The sequence below is a fragment of the Apis cerana genome, linkage group LG1, assembly GCF_029169275.1.
Source record: "Apis cerana isolate GH-2021 linkage group LG1, AcerK_1.0, whole genome shotgun sequence".
NCBI classification, from domain to species: Eukaryota; Metazoa; Arthropoda; class Insecta; order Hymenoptera; family Apidae; genus Apis; species Apis cerana.
In genome coordinates this window covers 24,328,746-24,350,128 of record NC_083852.1, presented here as the reverse complement: position 1 = coordinate 24,350,128, position 21,383 = coordinate 24,328,746, and the positions used below count along the sequence as shown (strand labels likewise).

Below are 21,383 nucleotides of genomic sequence, written 5' to 3'. Positions count from 1 at the left end.
GTGCGCGTTTAATTCGTAAATTGTGGTACACCATCGGTCGATTTTGCGATTCGAGAGAGTTATGTTCGATTGTGCCGCTATCCATTAGTATTACAATTAGGGAATAATTGGTTAATACGCGTATACATATTACACCATATCAACGGATTCACGTTTTGCGGACAAAAGCCTCGTATCATTTGATTGATGCAATTTCTTTTCAGCCACCTTCTCAACCACGTTATCGTATAACACAATATTCATTCATTTAAAATTCACAAACGATCGTTATTCGAAGTTTGCTATTTGCTCACGCGAATCGATATTTCAAACCGTGGAATAACCGTGAAATTATTTGTTAACAAGGAAGAGAAGAAAATCTTCGTAAACATATTTCTCATCTTGTATCTCTTCGAAATAAATTCGTTTCGTTTTCGTTTCGACGAATTTCGCGAACGAATTCCTCTTGGCGGAGACGCGGATAATTAGATAATCGGCGTTCGCCGTTCATTGCCGGTGCTTGGCCGATTCGATAAAAGCCGAGGGTATAAACCACGCCCGTCGTTACACCTAACAAAGTAGATTAACGCGGTCCCGGTGGCGCTCTCGGCGCTCCATCTCGGAGCTCTCGCTTCATCCCCTATGAAGGAAGAGCTTCCTCGCCTCTCCTTCCTCCTTTCACGGGATAACCGAGCAAACTTGGCGAGAAAATTGTTTTCAGGCCAACCTTGTGCCTTGGAGAGGCTAATTGTTAAGTTAATACGCACAGCGAGAGAGATGCTTCTGGGTTGTTAGGGTTTTTTCTTTTTTGGCAAGTGGTTCCATCGAAATGACCGAGAAATTTGGAACGATTTGTTGGAAATCGTATGATTTCTTAGTGAGTTAATAATAAGGAAGTTGCTCGCAGTTCAAAATAATAATCGCAAATAATTGTATTGTGGTATCAATTACAAAAGTTACGAACAAACGTTGTTCAAAGATTTTAATAAGAAATTATACTTGAAGTAACTTATTCTAGAGATTTTTAGTTATTATTTTTGCAACAGGTTAATATCTAACTCCGATTATAGCTCGAGAGGGAATGTTTTTTTAAGGCAATTTTCTTCTCCTTTCCTTTTCGACCGAGAGCTTTGTATTGGAATCAAGGAAGAGTTAAAGAGTCAATGTATTTTGGGGAAGTTCGTTGCTTGTCAGAATACTTTTTTTCGAACAAATATAAATTCCTTTTTTCTTTTTTTCGACCGAGAACAGTTAACTCGGAAACATTTATCGCATAATTTTCGGATTCGATTCGAGGAGGAGTGAAAACGTAATACGTACACACCCAATCTCTCTTAAGAGGTTAAATGGTAATTGGAAAGCGATGAAGCGAGCCGTTTGATCGAATTTGTCACTCCCTTTCTTTTCTCCTTTTTTTCCCCTCCATCGATAACCGGCGAAACGATTGGCGGGAAGGGGAAACGGAGCGGGAAAGGAGGGAAAAAAGGAGAAATCGGGAAAGGGGAAAAAAAGAAACGATCGACGGATGGAATGACAGAAGCTCGATGAGGGTTGAAACGACATCGGTATTTTCCCTCGATTTATATCACGGAAAAATGAAAATTCTCTTTCGGTTATATTCTTTCACGGGCCGGCGAGCTGGATTCAACAAGGGCCATTTAAATCGTTCGACGAACCGTCGATTTTCACTCGATTCGGCCGTGTGTTTCGCGCGCGCGCACACGTACGAGAGAAGAAAATGAGTGATTACTGGGAATATATCAGGTGGGAACGCGTGTCCCCGGAATGGAACGTTTCATTCGTCAAACGGGGACAATATTGTTCCGAATCCGAAGGACTGGGTTGCTCCCTTTTCTTTCTTTTCTTTTCTTTTCTCTCTCCTTGCTTCTCCCACCTTGAACAATGGAATCTGAAATACGGGAACGGCGGGAAACTCTGTTGGCCTTCCCCCTTTTGTCATCGTTATTCTTTAGAAACGTCGATAAAATCGCGGTAGTTTGTTATTTCAACCAACTACTGTTGCTTAATTAATAGGGGAATGGAGAGGGATTGGTATTAATCGCTGGTTTGAATCGTTCTTTGGCTGGGAATTTGGAAGCAGAATTTAATGAACTAGAGTTTAATGAACGGTGTTCGAATTTTTCTTTCACTCTCGTTTCAGGTTTTATTTTTTAGAAACGGTGCGTCTTCTTAAATATTTGTTTGAATACATATCTTTTAAAATTCCTTTTTTTAAAAAAAATTGCAATATTGTCGATTAATTTTTGTTAATAACTTAGTTCTCGATCTATCTTTTTAACGTTATATTTTTCCATTTAATTCGGTGAACCTAGCGTTCATGAATTATTGAGTTATTTTCTTTTTGTGTAAAAGTTTATTTTTGCAAGAAGAGGCTTCATGAAAAGGTATAAAAAGAGTAGATACTATTGAAACTTTAGACATTACGGAATACTGTTAAACTAGAAAAAAAAATGTAGTCCATTCAATTTGATTCACAATAGAATTCTGCGAATCCTTTATTTTAACGTTCGATAGAAGCGAAGATAAAACGGAGCTTTCAGGTTAATGCAATTCTTGCATACGCGTATTTTCAACAATTGGAAAACTCTGTTCCTTTCTTTTCGTCCTATTTTTTTTTTTTTTTTTATAGACTTTAAAAATATCGATGTTTGTAATTTTAACGTGTCTCTGTTCATTTGATTAAAAAACGACTCGATCAGATTTAAAATGCGAAATGTGAAATGGACGATGGACGATATCTTTTGGGTAAAATTTTCAAAATTTATAAATCTTTTCTTCGGATAAAATTCGGATAAAATTCAAAAAGAAAGGAAAAAAAGTAAAAGTGACAAATTAAAAAAAAATTATAACATAGTTCTCTGCTCTTTTTCGATCATGATCATCTTGTTGAACTTAATTGTATCCTCAACCTAAGAACTAATCTCCTCTTTAAAAGAGAGTTTATTCTTCTTCTAGAACATTACTTTCTTAGAAGATGTTACAAGAAGATAGTTGGTTCTCCCAATCGATTTTGATTTACCGAAGAATTCACGAGTCATTCATCAGTGTCGATAAAACTGCTGACAACTTATTTCTTTTACGTGGAATAACCATGACCCTTTCTTCCTAATTTTTCTTCCATTTTTATAACTTACTTTTGATTATAATTCAGGCTTTATTTATCTACAAATAAAATTATAATTGTTTCAATTAATAATATTTCAGAATCATTTTGGTTAAAAACAATTTAAATCGCATCAAAGATTTTGATATAATGAATGCATTATTAAATGATGATATCATTAACAAAATTCTCCAATTATCCTACATAATGTATGGAGAGATTCAATTTATATTTGTATATACGATTAATTATAAATTCACTGAAAATTTGATACAGAATTCTTTTAAAATTTATCTCAATCAAGAGATGCCATAATGAAATTTTTAAATTTTGCATTATTTCATATAAACACAATATGGATACATCAATATAAATAAAAACGTTCGATCAGGGAAACAGATGCAACAATACGTACAAATTTAATCAGATTTTCTTATATAATCCCATATTAAATGTTGCTCTTCTTCCAATATTAATTATAATTAAATTTCAATCTATCCTTTTAGATATTATTAAATCTTCGTTATGAAATTCTTGCTATTATTATTCATATTATATCTATATAATTATTATTATTATTATTATTATTATTATTACATTATTTCATCTTCTCTTATTAAATCTTCTCTTTTTCATCCATATAAAATCATAATCTTCACAGAGTATTCCATAACGTAATTAAACAATCATTCATCATCGATCTTTATCTTAAATAAATAAATTCCATAAATTCCAATCGTAACAAGAAAAAAAAGAAAATGATCAACTCTCCTCCCTTTTTTTCCCGACCGAAATTCATCACTTCGTCTCTTCTCTTTCTTTTCTTTTCAACGATCGAATATCAGAGTTGTGCATCTTGTATTGAAATGACGGCACCTTGGAGGTATATCACGCGATGGAATTCCACGAGGAGTGCCGCGAATCTTATCGCCTCCTTCACCCTTGATGGCAGTGATGGTGGCGGTGGTGGTGGTGGTGCGATTTCCGGAAATTCGCGTAGAATGGCCCGCATCTTCACCGCGTTCCTGCACCTGTTGAATTGGGACATCGATCGGAGAGGTCTCCCCTCTCCCCTCTCCCTTTCTCTCTTTCTCTCTCTCTCTCTCTCTCAGCAGATGAATGCGCGAGCTAAGAAGGGAAGGATCGACTCGGAGCCCACTGAATACAGCCATAAATTCTACGGTATACGAAGTTCCCGACAGTTTTATCTGCTTCTTTCGTTGTTCCCCTGTGACATCGGAGTTAATAGCATAGAATCGTCGAAACCGCGCGAGTCGGTATTTGTTGGGGGTTTACAGAGTCAATTTCTGACTCTCTATATTTTTGAATATGATATTTTTCAATTTTAAGGAATTGGGCATTCTTTAATCCTCCATAAGAATCGATATATTTTAATTAACCGTGTAAATTTGTAAAAATTTCATAATTTTATAATTAAAAATTCGTAAAACGATATTTTCACATGTTTTCACGTGAGAATATTTTATAATTTAACGTTTTTCTTACACGTATTTAAGTGGTATCAATGATACGTATATTAGTACGTAAGTATATATTTTTATATTTCGCGCCATATTTTTCATGAAAACTAAACGTTCGAAACTTACCACGTGACCAGTTAAAAAAAAAGCACGAGAAACGTTCGATGTTGACAAAGGAAATTCCATAAGCAAACACATGTTTCGTATCGACTATTCGTATTCATGTCGAATATCGTTAGCGCGAAGAAATATTTCATTAGACAAAGGAATCGATAGACGCCATAGCTAAGGACGCGACACGGTGTAAACTCGGCGTGGCGGGGCGTCAGTGTAAATCGAGGCAGCATGTCGGTCGCGCGCGTTCCATCGTTCGTTGCTTCGATCACCGGTATTTCGCTTAATTTCTCGATTCGTACACGATCGAAATAATGCGTCACGTTTCCTGTGTTCGGATTTCGACCGTGCTTCTCAGTGAATTCATCGAAATCGTTGGAAATCGAGATATCTTGGACCCACTGTACGCATCTCGAAAAATCACACAGAAGAAAGGTTATGGTCTTCGTTTGGACGACCGAAGAGTGAGTACATGATATTATTTACATTCACTTCGTTCTTACGTTCGATGGTCAAAAGAAACTATGAAAATACGAAACATTTATTAGATTGGTTTAGAAATTGCATGTTCATTTCAATGGAACAACATGGCAGTTAATATGCTTAACTTTGTGTTCTTCCTATATTGTTACATATATATTATTACATTTTGTAAAATTTTTTAATAGTTTCTATTGTCCTCCATTAGAAAGGAAATTGCGGTCAAATATGCTTTTTTTAATTAGTGTTCAAATAGTTATAAATTTTCAAAATTGAAATTTCATTAATGATTACGTGGAATAGTTCAAATTTATCGTTGTCAGAGCTTTATCGTTGTCAGAGAAATTTATTTTTGTACGTGTAATGCAATAATCGACTGAGATAATTAATAGATTGTTAATAAAGAAACGTTTATTGTGTATCATTCGTTTTATATTTCGCGAGATAAATTTCAAATTCCAGTTGACTGCTGACATTGAAACTGCAAATAGATAGCGCGTCGATCGCAACGTAAAATTTTAACCGTTCTTTTCGAATGAAAAGACAGATGGCTGTTCAGGAATTCTTTAGCAATATTTATTACGTACTTTAAGTATTGACATACATAATAAGTTATGATTTTCCTTCCACTTACATATATACATGGTTTTCACATTCTTTAAATTATTTTTAATGATAAAACGAAAAGTAAAGACGAATGAATCGGAAAAGAGATATTTGACAAATTTTTCGATAGTAACGCGAGTTCGCGATAGATAGTCACGTATTTCGAAAAGAATCCTCCAAACCTGACGTGTATTTGTGACATGGTATATGTAGCAAATACTCAATCGTGTCACGTTTCGAGTTCTAGAAGTGATACTCCAAGTTTGTATTATATCGACTAGCATTTCGCTTCCAATAAATTTCCACTTGCTTTGAACCTTCTTGCCCTTCGATGTAATATGATATCTGTATATGGGGACGTATCATCATACAATTTATATTAATTTGTGCAATTTATTTTTTTTTTTTAATTCGAAGATCGAGAAATTCTTATTATTTTCGTTTATAAATTTATTAAAAAGGTTTATTTATTTTAAATATTTTATTTTTACTATTATTTACTAAATCTACGGATTTAAATACGTAGTAAATTTAATTTAGATAGACGAGAATACGTATATGTTTAGAAATATCGATCGGTTAAGAATTAAAAAAAAATATACAAGTACTGCACATGTTTATTCCCATCTGGTGCACATATCTACGCATCAGTTAGTGCGATTCTAGTTGTCTAATATCATTGCACACACGATAGAATATTAGAATCATAATACAATATCAAGAATAACAACAAAATATAGTAAATCTCAATATTAATTTAACACGAATTACAAGAGACATATATATCAATATATGATATATATTTCTTTTCATAAATTTAGTCCATTTCCAATCCAAACAGTCCAATCCAAGTTCCAAGAAACTTTTCCACATGATTTGTTACATCTTTGAAATCACTCTCACACAAAAAGTGTAATCAGGATATATAAGATACACGTGGAGTTCCATTCGAAGGATTATACGTCCATTTCTGTATCTTCCACGTCAAATCTCACCTACAATCTCTTGGTAGCGAATTCCTCGCTTCAGTGACCGCCACTTGACTTCCTATAATTTTGTTTACCCTTCACTCCCCATATCCCTGTATCGTCTCTATCTGCGATTGTAGACATGGTTTAGGTCATGGATTCTCAACCCGTGGGTTGGAAAACGATTTTCTTTTTTTCTCTTTTTGCGAAAAAATATTAAAGATTCGATACGATGATACGTGTATTAAATATTTTCGTTTATCGATCAATTTATTCTCTGGAAATCAAATTATTTTATCAAACCTATCGAAAATGAATAAAAAAAAAAAAGATTGAGAAACGATGTATTTTAGATCAAAACTGCGATTCTTTATTCACTCTTGGGAGAACGCGTATAAAGGAAAGAGAAAGAAGTGGATAAAGTGGACGATTCACGCGATATCGAGGCCACCATGGGATATTGCGGCTTGCGAAGGAGAAATCCGACGTTTAGAATCAGTTATTCGATCGAATAAATACCACGAACGACGTTGCGCGATTATATAGGCGTTCGATTTTTTCACGTTTAATTTTTAAATTAATTCCTCGAAAATTTTCGCTAGGATCCGTGCGGTCATGAACGATTCGTCGAATCCGGATACACTGATACCGATAATCGCCATCCATGGAATCGAATATTAAGCATTATTTACCGGTTGTGGATGGAGGACGATTTGAAACCGCGGGAATTGCGCGTGGTTTTGTTTGGTGACCGCGTTTGGAAAAAAATGGAACTGGATGAAATCGATGGCGAGAATGGGGACATTGTGGCGTGCAGTTGAATTGGAATCGGCTGAGTTTTTGGAGGATTGGCTTTGCTCGTGTACAGACAGAACGAAACTGTTTTAGATTTTTCAAAGTTGAATCGTTTGTGACACCGTGATCAACTATTTTTTTTTTTTTTTAGTTATGGAAATATTTTAGCTTTTTTTTTTGTTTAATGGATTATACAACGTCCATTATTATACGTTGCTCGTGTAGAATGTTTTGAAAAATTGCATCTTCTGATAAAAATATTTTAAAAGCTGGAAGTTGCATAGATGCGAAATTTTATTATGAAATGCTGTCGTCCAAAAATTTTCTTGCTACACACGTTTTGTTGAATAATAAATTTGTATTAAAATTGTATGGTTTTTTTTTTTTTTTACTTTTGGGTATGTAAAAATTATATTCCACAAGCCAGAGTGTGTTTGAAAAATAATTCGGTTCAAGTCGAAGTTAAAAGCTTTCCAAATAAAACTGTATTTTTACAATAATTCTCGAAAGTATATTTCGTAAGGCGTTAAATCATTATTAATTTTATCCCGAAAGTTTCCGATTAATTTCATTTCCTTACATCTTATTTTGAAGTTAGTTACAATTCATAAAGTTACGGTCGACGTTACTTTTTAAAGTTTTAAACTAGCGTGTCAAACACGAAGTTGGGAGGACAGCTTTCAAACAATTGCCTCCTCAACTTTACACAACTCCTCCTTGATAAGAGCAAGTTGTTGAAAGCATGTAGAATTCTGTAAATAAATTAGCGTCAGACCTAGCTAGCTTCATAAAATCAATATCGTGTCGGATATCAACGATCGTTGAAGGAAATTGCCCAAAAATTGTCATTTTCCAAAAGTTAGCATCGATTTCGAAATCAAATTTTCTTCTCCTTCTCGTTTCTCAAACCAATTAAATAACTACAAAAGATTCGTCAATTTCCAATATCTCGAAATTTACTTTTATTTCTTCGATAACAAAATTTCGAAACGATTTATATAATAGCTATTGAAAAGATTCGTTTCAATTTCAATTTTTCGTTACGAAAAATTTTCCACTATCCGTTACACTTCAGTAAGAAAATTGGGGAAAAAGCGATGGAAAGCTCTCGAAATAAAAAGTTCAATAATAATATTTAACATGGAATGATAAGAACGAGAGTAAAATGAAGGAGGATATGGTGAAATTAGATAGACGTTGGATTATTAGACGCTTGCCGCATGAATTATTCGAGGAAAACGTCCTCGCCTCTGTTTCGCGGAATCAAACGATGATACGACGTTAATCAACGCGGCGCGGTTAATAACGTATAATTCATAGACGGAAACGGCAACGTTTCGGCACAGTTGGTTCGCCAAAAGCTTCGCCCACGCTTCATTATTTCTGTTTTATGCCCGCGGATGTTCGACGATCACAATTTTCGCGCGGAACGAATTTCAACCCTCTAATTTGATCGAATATCCGCCAACGAGGATTTCATTAGCAACGATTAACGTTTACACAATGGGAAATGGAAACAGTTTTTCCCGATATGCATATATACGTATACATATGTGTATGCGTGATGGAATCTCTATATTCGTCGAGTTCGATATTCGTCGTGTCTTTTTTTTTTTTTCTTCTTCGATATTCGTTCAAAAGTCCATTATTCGTCACCAAAAAAATTTCACCCCTCACTTTTCGCCAGCACAGCTTTTCAATAAGTTCGATCCTCGATTAAAATTTTATTTATCCGACACCCGATTCCGGAACCAATTATTCCTTTCTTCGTTGATATTTTTCGTCGATTCTTCGTTGAAGAAAAATTGATATTCGATTATTGTATATATTTGTTCTTCCGTAATAACGAATATACGTGGAGGTTTCACTATATTTATTTCACAATTGATTCGAGGCTGAGAATCGATCATTTCTTTTAACGAAAAATTGATTTCACACAATTCGTTTAATTAACGATATTAACGACGAGTGTGAAGTAAAAAAAAAATGAAAATTCTTTCATGTTTCGATAATTTTTTCTCGGGTACGCGTTGTTATGGAAACGAGAGATATAATGTATTCAGAAGGGACAATGGCCACGCGTTAAATATTAAAATCGTAGTCGTAGATTTAAAAGGACGCGAATAATTCAGTTGCGATTCGACTCACTGACCTGTTAAAATCGATAATTGTTTGGCAGTTATGTAAACCGGAACGTTTTAGAATTCGATTTCATGGAATTTACGTGTTATCGGATTTCCTGTGTAAATCGAGCGGATGAAAGGGGAAGGGTTGAAAGGAGGAATCTTTATTTCAGTTCGACGAGTTTGTTCCAAAGAATTTAGAAATAGTTAAACGATTTAAATTTTAACCTTTAATTACAGTCATTACGATAAAAAAATATACTCCGAACACGATAAAGAAGCTCGTCTGATAATAAACTGTAGCATTTCTATACGAAAACTACGTTCTCGTGAGAATCATAAGAAGAAGTTCCATTAACAACTTTACAACACACAGAGTCAGATATTTCGTCTCGCGTCTCACAAAGTTGCAATATACAATTCCTATTTTATTAGTTAACCTTATTTTATCACCCAACAGCAAGTACCTTAACCTCGAGCAAATCCCATAATATTAACCGAAACATTTGACAACTCTGTTTAAATAAATTTCAGCGTTAATTCCATTTTCTTATCGCCGTAAACTTGTCGCGTAACTCGCGTTAAAAATAGTATATAATACGATGTTATTGGAAATGCGAAAGGCCGGAAGGAAATAGGCGAAAATTCGGACACGTATCGCCGGTTAAGCGATACAAGGGTTGTCGATATTGGCGGCGAGCAGGGGCGATGCAAATGGCTGGCGGTGGCGAATGTTGGCAGCCAGGAGGGTAGGTTGCCGTTTGTCAGCGTAATACCGGAGTGACGGTGCGCGAGCACTGGGACAGGCCGCGTGAAGGCCGAGTCTCGTTTCACTTGGGCACATCCGGGTTCTCGATATATAGGTCTATGGGTATTTGTGCCGTGCTAAGTTGCCAACCCGCATGCACGTATATTCCCGTCGCTCCGATCGAACCTCTGTCACTGAGTGGAGGGAAGGGTGGAAAAATATTCGATACGGGGTCGTGTTCTTCTTTTCATGAAAAATTAAATCTCTGCCGAATTTGCGATATTTTTTTCTAATCGTCCAATAGATGAAATTGCAGGGGTTAAGGAAATTTACATCTGGATTTTATTTTTTTTTAATTCTACAACGGATGAAATGGTGTAAGGAAGTAAAGGAAATTTAGATTTGGAAGATTAATTTCGGATTTTCAAGGATAAAATTGATAAAACAAGGGAATGCATTGCGTCGAAAATTAAAATTTTTGTCAATATTTTTTAATTGTGCAATAGATTAAATTGTATGTTGTGTAGAAGTAAAGGAAATTTGCGTCTCGAGAATTAATTTTGGATTTTGATGATAAAATTGGTATTGGAAACGTATCGTTTGAAAATTAAATGTGATAAGTGTACAAATTGTAACTAGATTCGAGTATTCGAGGCAGCGAGTGTATTTATCTCGTAGAGATATGTAAGTTCCACGCTGAAGGAAGATAAAGAATCGTATAAGGCATGAAAAATGAGTCTCCCCAAAGTATCATAGAGTACGTGGGGAAAAGTGACCACGAGTGTCTCTTTGGAGGGAAGAAATTGAATGCCATAGCGAGATTGGAAATCGTGTCTTTTTTCGTTGATATAATATCGAAGAAATTCAATATTTTTCTTCCACTATCCAACAATAATATATTAAATCCTCCACGTATTTTTCTTTTTTTTTCCACGTGAATGGAAATAATAACATCACGAAATCCTACGTATCTTATTACATATCTTATTTTATTAAAAAAAATTATAATCCTCGACGCAATCTTAATATTCCATACGATTTCTATTATCCTCGCGCGAGCGTACATCTTTCCTTCCCTTCGAAATTAAAATTTTCAACACCTTATCCGAGGATGAGAATAAACGGCATTCTACAAATTCCAAGATCTAGAACAATCTAAATTTCATCTTCGAAAATAATATTATTTTCATTACGTTTTCGTCGATCGACGATAGACGTGAAAAGTTACGATAAATCGGCGGACAAAATTCCGATATCACGGAGAGTTAACCCATCCCTCCTTCGCGCCTCTTAATTCGCCGGAATGGTAAATCGGGCGGCGTGAAAACAAATTGTCGGCAAAACAACGGCGGTGCTAATTGTACCGGCGAACAGTTACAACGGTTATCGTAGCCGTGGGATAATTAAGGGGAGGGAATTGTTGTTGTTCCTCGGCCGACGAATGCCGCGTTTTAAATAGGGATATTTAGCCTTAGACAAGGGTAGGCGAAACGACTCTTGATGAGATAAAAGACTGGCTGCCTCGATTTACGAATACGTTTGCTTTTCATTTTGTTTTTCATCGATCCTTTTTTTCGTCCTCGTCGTTTCTTTTGTTGGAGAAAATAATAGGACGCGTTCGATGCAAAATTTTTGTCTCTCTTTTTTTTTTTTTTTTTTTCTTTCTCGTCCTCATATGGAAGAAACGTTTTATCATGAATAGTTTCCAAAAGTTATTATTCCTTCCAAGACGTTCGAACCTTTTTTGTCGCGATTTTTAATTCGATTGGATGTAAAACAGTCTATTTTCAATCAAAAATGATTTATTTGAAAAAACGAAAGAAATGTCGCATAACTAAATGATAGTTTAAAGAATTAAAACAATTAAACCGTCATTGAGCTATGCTTCTTACTAATTATTCTTCGAAAACAATTCGACAAATTGAATCGTCGATTTTGACCAAACTGCTTGTTTACATTTTCTAAAACCTCCACGAAGGCACTCCTCGAACGACAAATCTTCTGAAAGAAGAAAAGAAGAAGGAATGAAGGGTGATTCTCGAGAATCAATCAACCGATCCTCGTAATCCGCAAGACTAAGACGAATTACTTTCATTAAACGTCAAAAACGAGATACAGATCCTCGGTTTCGGTTTCTCGTATAAGCAGGCCTCGTGGAAGCAGAGCATAAATTTCACTGGAATTTTTCCACCCTTCCTTATCCCAGCTTTGGCTCCCTCATAAACAGATCGTTTTAATTATGCTGGCCGCAGATGTTTCGCGAATTAATTTTCCCGCATTGTCCACGATTTCCGGGATAGAGAAACTTCCTTTCTCGTCTCCTTTCTCCTTTTTTTTCCTCCTCCTCTTTTTAAGGCGGATAGACGGAGTCTCTCGCGTATATCGTTAGGGAAATTCTGGAGGGATCGAGTCTCTGAAACAGTTCTTTCTCAGCGTTTTTTCCGTGGAGGGTTGGGTCGAAGTTTCCTTTTGTGCTCCCTCGTTTCCTTCGTTGTACACCGCCGTTTTACACGCGTAGAGAATTTCCGCGGAAGGACACGGAAATGCTGGAAATTTGTATTCCTCGAAGTTGGACACGGTTCGAGGGGGTGGGGGTATAATTTGCGGTGTAAGAGGTTCGAGGGTTTAATTAGCGGCGGAGAGAAGAAATTTTGGGAAATTTTTAAAAAAAGGAGAGAGAGAAGGTTGAATCGAGGATATCAAGAGGTGGATTAAAAATTTTAGATGATCGAAGAGGATGATCGAAGGAAGGGATTTTAAGAAACTTTATAAAAATTATTTTTTTTTAAAAGTTGAAAATTGGATATTTAAGATGAATTAAGATTCTAAATTCTAGATAGTGGATGGTTGGAAGGTTTTTAATGAAATTCAATCAAGCTGCGTATAAAAATTGAATTGGCCGAATGAAAGATTGGGGACAAATAAATTTGATCTCAAATGAATCTCACACATAAATTCGAGCCAATTTAAGCCGTTCGAATCTCCGCTCATCAATTTTGATTACCTTCTTGCTCTTACCTGACCACCACATTCTTAATTAATTAAATTCGTCAAAAATTTTCGAACTCGTCACACGCGTATCCACCATTTATACTTTTTTTTTTCTTGATTTATAAATTTTCGGCGTGGATGGAACATAGAGTAGTTCAAAAGTCTATTATTCGCAAAATCGTTGTTGAAATTTCATTATCAAATTTGCACACGTCGAAACGTGGATCGAAGACACGGGATTCACTCTAGGCAATTATAAAACTTGGAGGATCTTGCGGTGTAGGAAAAGTCGAATCTGTTCCGATCCCGATTGTATTAAATTCGCGATACCCGGCTTTGCGTGAAGCAAGCGCACGTATGATCGAAATGTTGTTTCACGGAATGGCTTGTATTTCTGGTATAACCGCATTTTGCTCGTGACAGGGTTGAAGGGGAAGGGTCATGGCGGTGTAACGGATAAAACGGGGAAATTGCTGTCTGGTTGAATAAACTGGAAGGGATTTCGAGCCCCCGTATATCCCAGGATATATATGTTTTATATTCCGAAAGGTATCGCGAAAAATATTTAAATGAGAATCTCTATTCCTCCGGCAAATCCTGTTCCACGACCTTTTCCCTTCGGCTTCTTTCCTTAAGCAAATATCTCGTTTAAATCGATGTATATATTTTTACTCGTGTTTAGCTATATCTTGATATTTAAATTCTAAGGAATCTTTTTAAATTGTTGGAGATAAACGAAACTTGATTGGGAAAAGAAAATTTACGATTAGTTTTGGAGTTTTATCAAGCGAGCAAAAAATATTAGAATTGAAATTTAAAATTGTATAAAATTCGTTCTTTACTTTTTAGAAAATGGAAATTAAATACATATCAACGCGAAGAAATTGCACGACTCGAGAATTAAATTTTAAACGAAATAAAATTAATTCCACATTTTTTCGCTTTTACCTTCACATTTAGAATGATCTTCTACAGATAAATTCGTTCCTATTCAACTTTGCTCGTAATCGGAAAATTGTAAAACTCGATTTTCTCAAAAATAAAACGAAGCTTTCAACAACACTATTTTATTCCATTTTTTCCTTTATTTTTTTCCTCCAAAAAAACGCTTCTACTATATCATTATATCGGTGTTTCGTCTGTATTTAGCAAATTTTCGAACTCGATTTCCTCGAAAAAGAAGAAAAAAAAAAAAAAGAACACGAAGCCTTGGACGAAAAAATTATTTCTTCTCTTCTTACTTTTTCACAAAGAATCGTACATGCGTGCGTGCAGATTATTCTAATACTCCGATAAAGAGAGATTCAAATTTATATTTGCAAGAGTAAAGAATTTTTCTTCCTCGACGCGCAATAATAATTAACTCCGCCATAACTGGTGGATTTAATTTAATTTCGTTCATTATCTCGTCCATTTATCTCGAGTTGAAGAAAAAAACCGGTGGAAACAGGATAAAAATCAGAAAAAAAGAGAGAGAAGAGGAAGAAAGAAAGAGGGGAAAGGAAGAGCAAATAGAGAATTCGGTTGAAATTAGGCCACACGAAGTGGTAAGCATAATCCGAAATTTAAATTACGAATGGAATAACAATCGGCGAGGGGCGAGTTTCGGAAGAAAGGATGATATACGCGCGAGCATTGGAATAATTACGCGGAGCTTGTTACGCGGGGAGAAGCGTGTTTTACAGTCGATTAAACGTGGTGTCTATGCGTGATGCGATTTTCATCACCTGTCGCCCACAATGAAATTTGTGGCAAATTTGCCGATAATTTGCTAGTTGATTCGATTTAAAATACCCAAGGAATTATTGTATATCGGAATATGTATTACTTTTGAATTTTGGTAATCAAGGAAGAGGACGTTACATGGCATTTTTTATGAACTTGGAAAGAGAGGGAGGATTCGATCGAACAATGGTAACCATTGGGGGGATGAACGAGAAAATAAATTTAGTAAAAATTTGTGGATCGTTTCAATTATGCTCAACCGTTCCAGATTTTCATCTCTCTTCGCGAGAGAGAAGTTGTTGGAAACTGTTTCTCGCATTCGGCGTTTAACGTAATAAATTTCAATTGAACCATGAATTTTGAAAAAGAAATTCTATCGCAAGCATCCTGTTTACAAATTTTACAAGATTAATCTTGAAAATGAGAAATTTTTTCAAACGTATACTTTTTGAATTTCAAAACGCGAATTTCGGTAAGAACTACACGAGAATTGCTATTCGAAAATATAATTAAATCTCTCATCGTTCTCCCGAATGGCTATAAATCTACCATTAAGAAGATAAAAATTACTCGCTATCCATCGTCATTCAATTTCCATTCAATTTTCCCCGGTTATACGTATCCCCGGTTGATTGTCGATCGAAACCTCGTCGCGGTTCAACGATCGATCACGCGAAATCGTGATTTTTTTCTTTTTTTTCGGCGCGAATTATTGATAGCGTATGTGAACGGTGCAGCTGCGGGTTCGAAAACATTTTATCAGGCATTGGGGAAAATCCAATACCGCAATCGTGGATTAAAACGCGGCCATATCGGTGCCTTGCTGTTTAACTCGTTCACGAATTCTCGCTTACAACAAAGTAATCGAAGCCCAATTTTTCCTTCTCTTTCGCGAATGTATTCGAAGCTCGCGGCGAAGAAGATGGTCGTTGAAGGGAAATAGGCTTCGTTCCTAGAGACTATCCTCGATTCGACCGGATTCTTTTTCAAACAAAATTTGTAATTAATCGAGAATTTTTCAGTATTCGTGAACAATTCCAAAATTTTTTTAAATCTATTATTCTATTATCGGCGTTTTTAATTAAATTCAGCAACGATCTGACTTTCGACAGATATACGTAACGCGAAGAAAAAGAGAGAGCAAGAGAAATATTATATTTATATTTCGTTCAGACTCACGATTCCACGATCGTGTGTATTTATGTATCGATCATTCGAAATTCCAAACACTAGGTCGCCTATAAAATTAGAGTTAAATTGAAACGGTCTTCAATCTTAGTTAGTTGGCCGATTAATCGCAAATTATGTGGAACACGGACGAAGTTTGGGCAAAGTGGTGTGCAGAGCTTTAACCCGGGGCAATTAGTGGTATTTCGATTTCAATTGACGATCATTGGATGCAATTATCGAGCCTCGATTTTAATAATTAACTACGATGAAAACAAACTACGTCGATTTCGCGAATTCATCTCGCAATTCAGACGAGTTGCGGAACGATGGAAACTTTGCCCCGCGTAGTTTCCGTTGTTCGTTGCATTCCAAAAAATACTAATAAATAATAAATGAATAATAAATAAAAAAAAAAATAATTGGAGGGTATGAAAAATCGGTGGTGTAACGAGCGGAAAATTCAATTTCGAGATGCATACCGATACATACTTTGAAGTGGTGTTGAGAGAAGTGGAAGGGAAAGTGCATGATGTTGAAACGTGATGTTAAAGCGTGACGTTCCATTTGACGTTTATTTCGGGACACGAATTATATGCATGAATGTAAATTTATAAAGATAGCCGAGGGCGAAATATTTATATCGGACGAAACAATTTTATTGCTCCATGTTCAAAAATAGAAATATTGAATCGATATTAAATTGCCAAATTGGAAGAGCAAAATTTTGGATATTCGTTTTTTTTTTTAATTCCTATTTTACTATCCTGTGTCGATATTATACATAAACAGTTTAACTTTTCGATTATTTAATTTCGATAAAGGATATTGGAATTGCGACGAATGAGAATTCGTCGTCGAAAGTCTCTCACTTTTTATTTGTTCGAGGCTGAAAATCGTTAATTTTTATTAAACGCACACTATTCCCTTCTCTTAATTATTACTTTATTAATTTTCGTGATAAATAGTCATCGATGTTCAAAGATACATTTTTTATTATAATATTTTTAAGAATAACATGGAGCAAATAGTACTTTCACCAACCCGTGCTCTCTGACAATTAACAACGTGGAATATAGCATTTCGTTCCATTGTAATTGCAATGTTGGAACAGCGTAAGCCCGTGTTAACGGTGGCGCGCTTCAAAACGTTAATAACGAACGTAAAAATTGCACCGTGAATGTCGCAATATTACAATATTACAACATTTGCGATTAAAAGCTGGGGGGAGGGAGGCGTTAAAAAATCGTTAGGCGTTTGTTGGTCGCGCGATGATTCGATGGGTGGAAAATATATCGGGCGAATAAATTGGAAGGATAAACGAAGTGGAGCCATTATCGTTGGCAAATACGCGCGTGGGATGGTGCGTCGATGCACATTGCGCGGGCATAGGCCGAATCCAATGATTTATCTCTCATCTATTTGAAGTTTATAATCGTGCCCCTTGTACAAACGTTGCGTGTTGCGTTTAAATTCGAAACGCGTTATCAGGTGCAACATCAGCGACGCGAATTCGATCCTCGATTCGATGTTTTTCCAACGTGTGTGCACCTCTCATGAATATAATATCGGAATCGGGTTCGAAGATGGCACCAGAGAAATATATAACTGTATACTTTTAATGCGATTGGATGCTTCTTTTCTTACGATTGCATTTACGATCCACATATTTTTCGACCTACATTTTCGAAAATTACATGGGTATTTTTTTAAAAAGTGAGGAGAATTGTAATATCACACGTTTGGGGGCGGTGTGCTTCCCTAGAAGAAATTTCGATCGATTGTTAATCGGATAAAGAAAATTCGTTCAAACGTTGTTATGAGAAATATCGATATAAAGGAGTATAATAAATCATCGAAAGGTTAAACATCCCAACTTCGGGAATGAAAATGCAAATGCGGGCCGTTAATTTTAATTTTCGGATAATCTCGCACCCGCCCTATATTGAGATTTACGCCACGACTAAGTTGCAACCGAATAATTACTCCTACGGGAAAAGTTTCCGAAATTTCGGCCAAATTCTTCCACGAAAAATCCCATCGATCTCGCACGCCACTTGTATGTACCATAATTGGATGTACAACGTGCGATTCTCCTTCCTTCCATTTTGTTTTTCGACAAATTGATTTATTTGTTTTTTTTCCCCCCCTCGAATGGAACGGAGAAATACACGGAGAAGAACACGTACACAGAGATTTGGCGCGATTCTCTCGACTCGGCTCGCAAGTAGCCTTCGTCAGTGTCAATTAGCCGTCATTATCAACTAATTCGCAGGAAGAAGAGAACTCGAGACGCAGAGAGGTGGGGGAAGGAAAGGGGGTAACAAACGTAATCGAGATCCTCCTCGCTCGTACCACTTCCCCCCTCTCTGTTTGCCATTGCAAGCAAATGTGTCGTACGTACGAAATGATAATTGCCCTTGGAACTTGCTAACGCGAAACACCATCGTTTTATGTTTTCGTTGGATCACGCTTTCGAGTTAACCAGCCACGTGGATGGATGGAGAAATAGTTAGGAAACGTTAGAAATCGAAGTGAACACGTGTCGCGTTTCTTTCTTTTTTAACGCGTTTAAACGAAGCGAAAAGAGGGAAAACGAGTGAATATTTCGCGTATAATTGGAACGATGCGTAATAAGCGAAGCGTGTGGAAATATTTCAATCAACGAGACGGAGAGGAGGTGATGGTGATACTGGAATCGAGCGAGATATTTCGTGGATGTTTATAATTTGAATTTCATTGAAACGTGGCTCGACGACGTTGCAACGTGCTTCGTGTCGTTCGATAAACACATTGCCCAGATACGACGCAACTGTTTCTTATTATTTTTCCTCGTGAATATTTATATCGATGAATATCTATTCGTATTTCAAACGAAGCGTAACCCAAGGATGAAATTTGACAACGGATTATTTATTTTTTTCGCCTTTATCAGCTCCAATTTTTCTCCAATTTCTCCTCGAGCATTTCTTCTTACAATTTTATATCTTTAACGCGGAAGAGAGGAAAGTAAAGTTCCTGTAAAATGGAAAAACGTAATAGGAAGTATTTATAATGTAATTGCAAAGCACGCTCCTTCGTTTTTGTAACTTGTATGTTCAAAGTAACTATTTCGTGAGCGAAATATGAGAGACGAAAAGAGAGAGAGAGAGAGAGAGAAAAGAAAAAATCGAGCGTTGTGTATTCACGAGTTTCTTGCATAATTTCTCGTTTAAGAGGTTAATAAACGAGTTTAATGAAGAATTCATTAATTGCATAGCTCGCTTTCACACTCTATAGGAGAAGAACGGGAATATATTCGTGAGAAAATTTATTACCAACCTCGCCTCTTTTCTTTATTTCCTTTCTTAAAAAAAAAAAAGAAATATTCCAGCTGTTTCGTTACTTAAGCAAGTCGAGTAATAAAAAGTCTTAACTTTTTAAACTATGTTTAAGTTCAACCTTTTTGTAAATCCACGCCTCTTATACTATTATTAGGGGTTGTTTACGTTTAAATTATCATCCTGTGATAAAACTTTACATTTTCTTTTTTTTATTTCGATATAACGTAAAAGAACGTTTAATTAATTTGTAATTCCATGTTCTTGATTGATTTATTATGTGGGAAACACGTATCCATCGAAATTTCGATGAAACTTTGCCAATGATAGAAAATCGTCGGATGAGAAAGTTAAAAAAAATCGTGATCTTTGATCTTCTCTTCCAAAAATCAATAACAATTTCTTAAAAAAAATTTTTACATTAATCAAACATTAAATTCTTTCTCGAAAAATTTGGTTCAATTAAAAAAATTATACTCCGTTTTAAGGAATACTTTTTCGTGAATACAGTGTCTCGAACGCATATTCTCAAAATTTTTTCGAAATTATAAAATTAGGTTTAAACGATTCTCCATCGATTTTTATCCGATATTTTTATATTTCATCTCTCATTTCCTCTAAGCAAATAAATAAGAATGGACTTTTTTTTTGCCATTCAGACCAGTTTGATTACCTTTCCACTTCAATTCCTGGATAGAAGGTGTACGATATTTTTTAATTGCCGCGGTTAAATTGAACGTTCCACCAATCTCTCTATCAGGGGATGAACGTTTTTGTCATTTTTCTATCGGCCGGCTTTAATCTCGTGGCGAACAATTTCCGAGTTGTTGTGTGTTACGTGTAACGTTTACGAAAGGAAGCAAAGAAGTTGGTAGAAAATATCGCGGAAAACATTAAAATTGCACGTGCACATTTTCGAAAATTCTTTACCCTTCGATATATCTCGTTTCAATGAATCGTGAACGAGAGAGAGAGAGAGAGAAAGAGAAAAAAAAAGAAAGCAGCAAACCGGCTTCCTATTTGAATGCGAGTCTTCTCGAATTGTTTCGCTGATTGAATTTACCGTGTTGATTGAAGTTACTGTCACGTATCTAAATTGGTGGCTCGAGATATTGGCTTGAAATTGTTTCATTCGTATCTTTGCCAATTGAACGATACCAATAATATTTTGGAGACGAATTTTATAATTCTGAATTCCTTTAATTTTTTCGAATAATTCTTTCTCGAGCTTTTTGATTCAATTTTTCTTTTTTTTTACGGAGTACTTTAGGTATAATTAATTTTGGCAAATATTTATTAACCAAAAGGATACATCTTCTCGATAATTTTGCAGCTCGTTGTCCAAGTTAAATAAGCTAAATAGCCTTGTGTTTTATCTGGACCATTTTGAGTGTTTATTAAAAGTTATCGATCTAAATTCAAGGTGGACCACGAATTAAATGAGTTTTAATTAAATGAATTTGAATATCGATTAATTTGTGTTAATTTTAAATTTAATCGTTAAGTCAATTTAAGCGGACCGATCCAATTATCGGCGAGCCTGATTGAAACTAATCTAATTGAACAGTCTCGAAGAAAATTTTTAATTAATAACGAATAATCGTCGGATAAAATTTTCGCAATTTCACTATTTCGGAACGATCACCTTGACGTGTCGAGAAATCATCAAGATCGGAGGAGTAACGAATAAGAGTAATAATTTTTCTCACAGGATAAACTTGGATAACATTGTTTGTTCGAAACATCCCTGACACGCGATTTC

General features: G+C 35.5%; 1 protein-coding gene across 1 annotated transcript in view; it reads left to right on the top strand.

Annotated features, from left to right (window-relative positions):
• The first annotated feature begins 4,904 nt into the window (after positions 1–4,904).
• Positions 4,905–21,383, top strand: part of LOC108002079 (sodium/hydrogen exchanger 9B2) — a 113,214-nt gene continuing 96,735 nt past the window's right edge. The window contains exon 1 of the mRNA XM_062086996.1: positions 4,905–5,162. Coding sequence (XP_061942980.1) covers positions 5,137–5,162 — 26 coding nt within the window. The 5' untranslated portion in view covers positions 4,905–5,136. The remainder of the gene's footprint in view (positions 5,163–21,383) is intronic.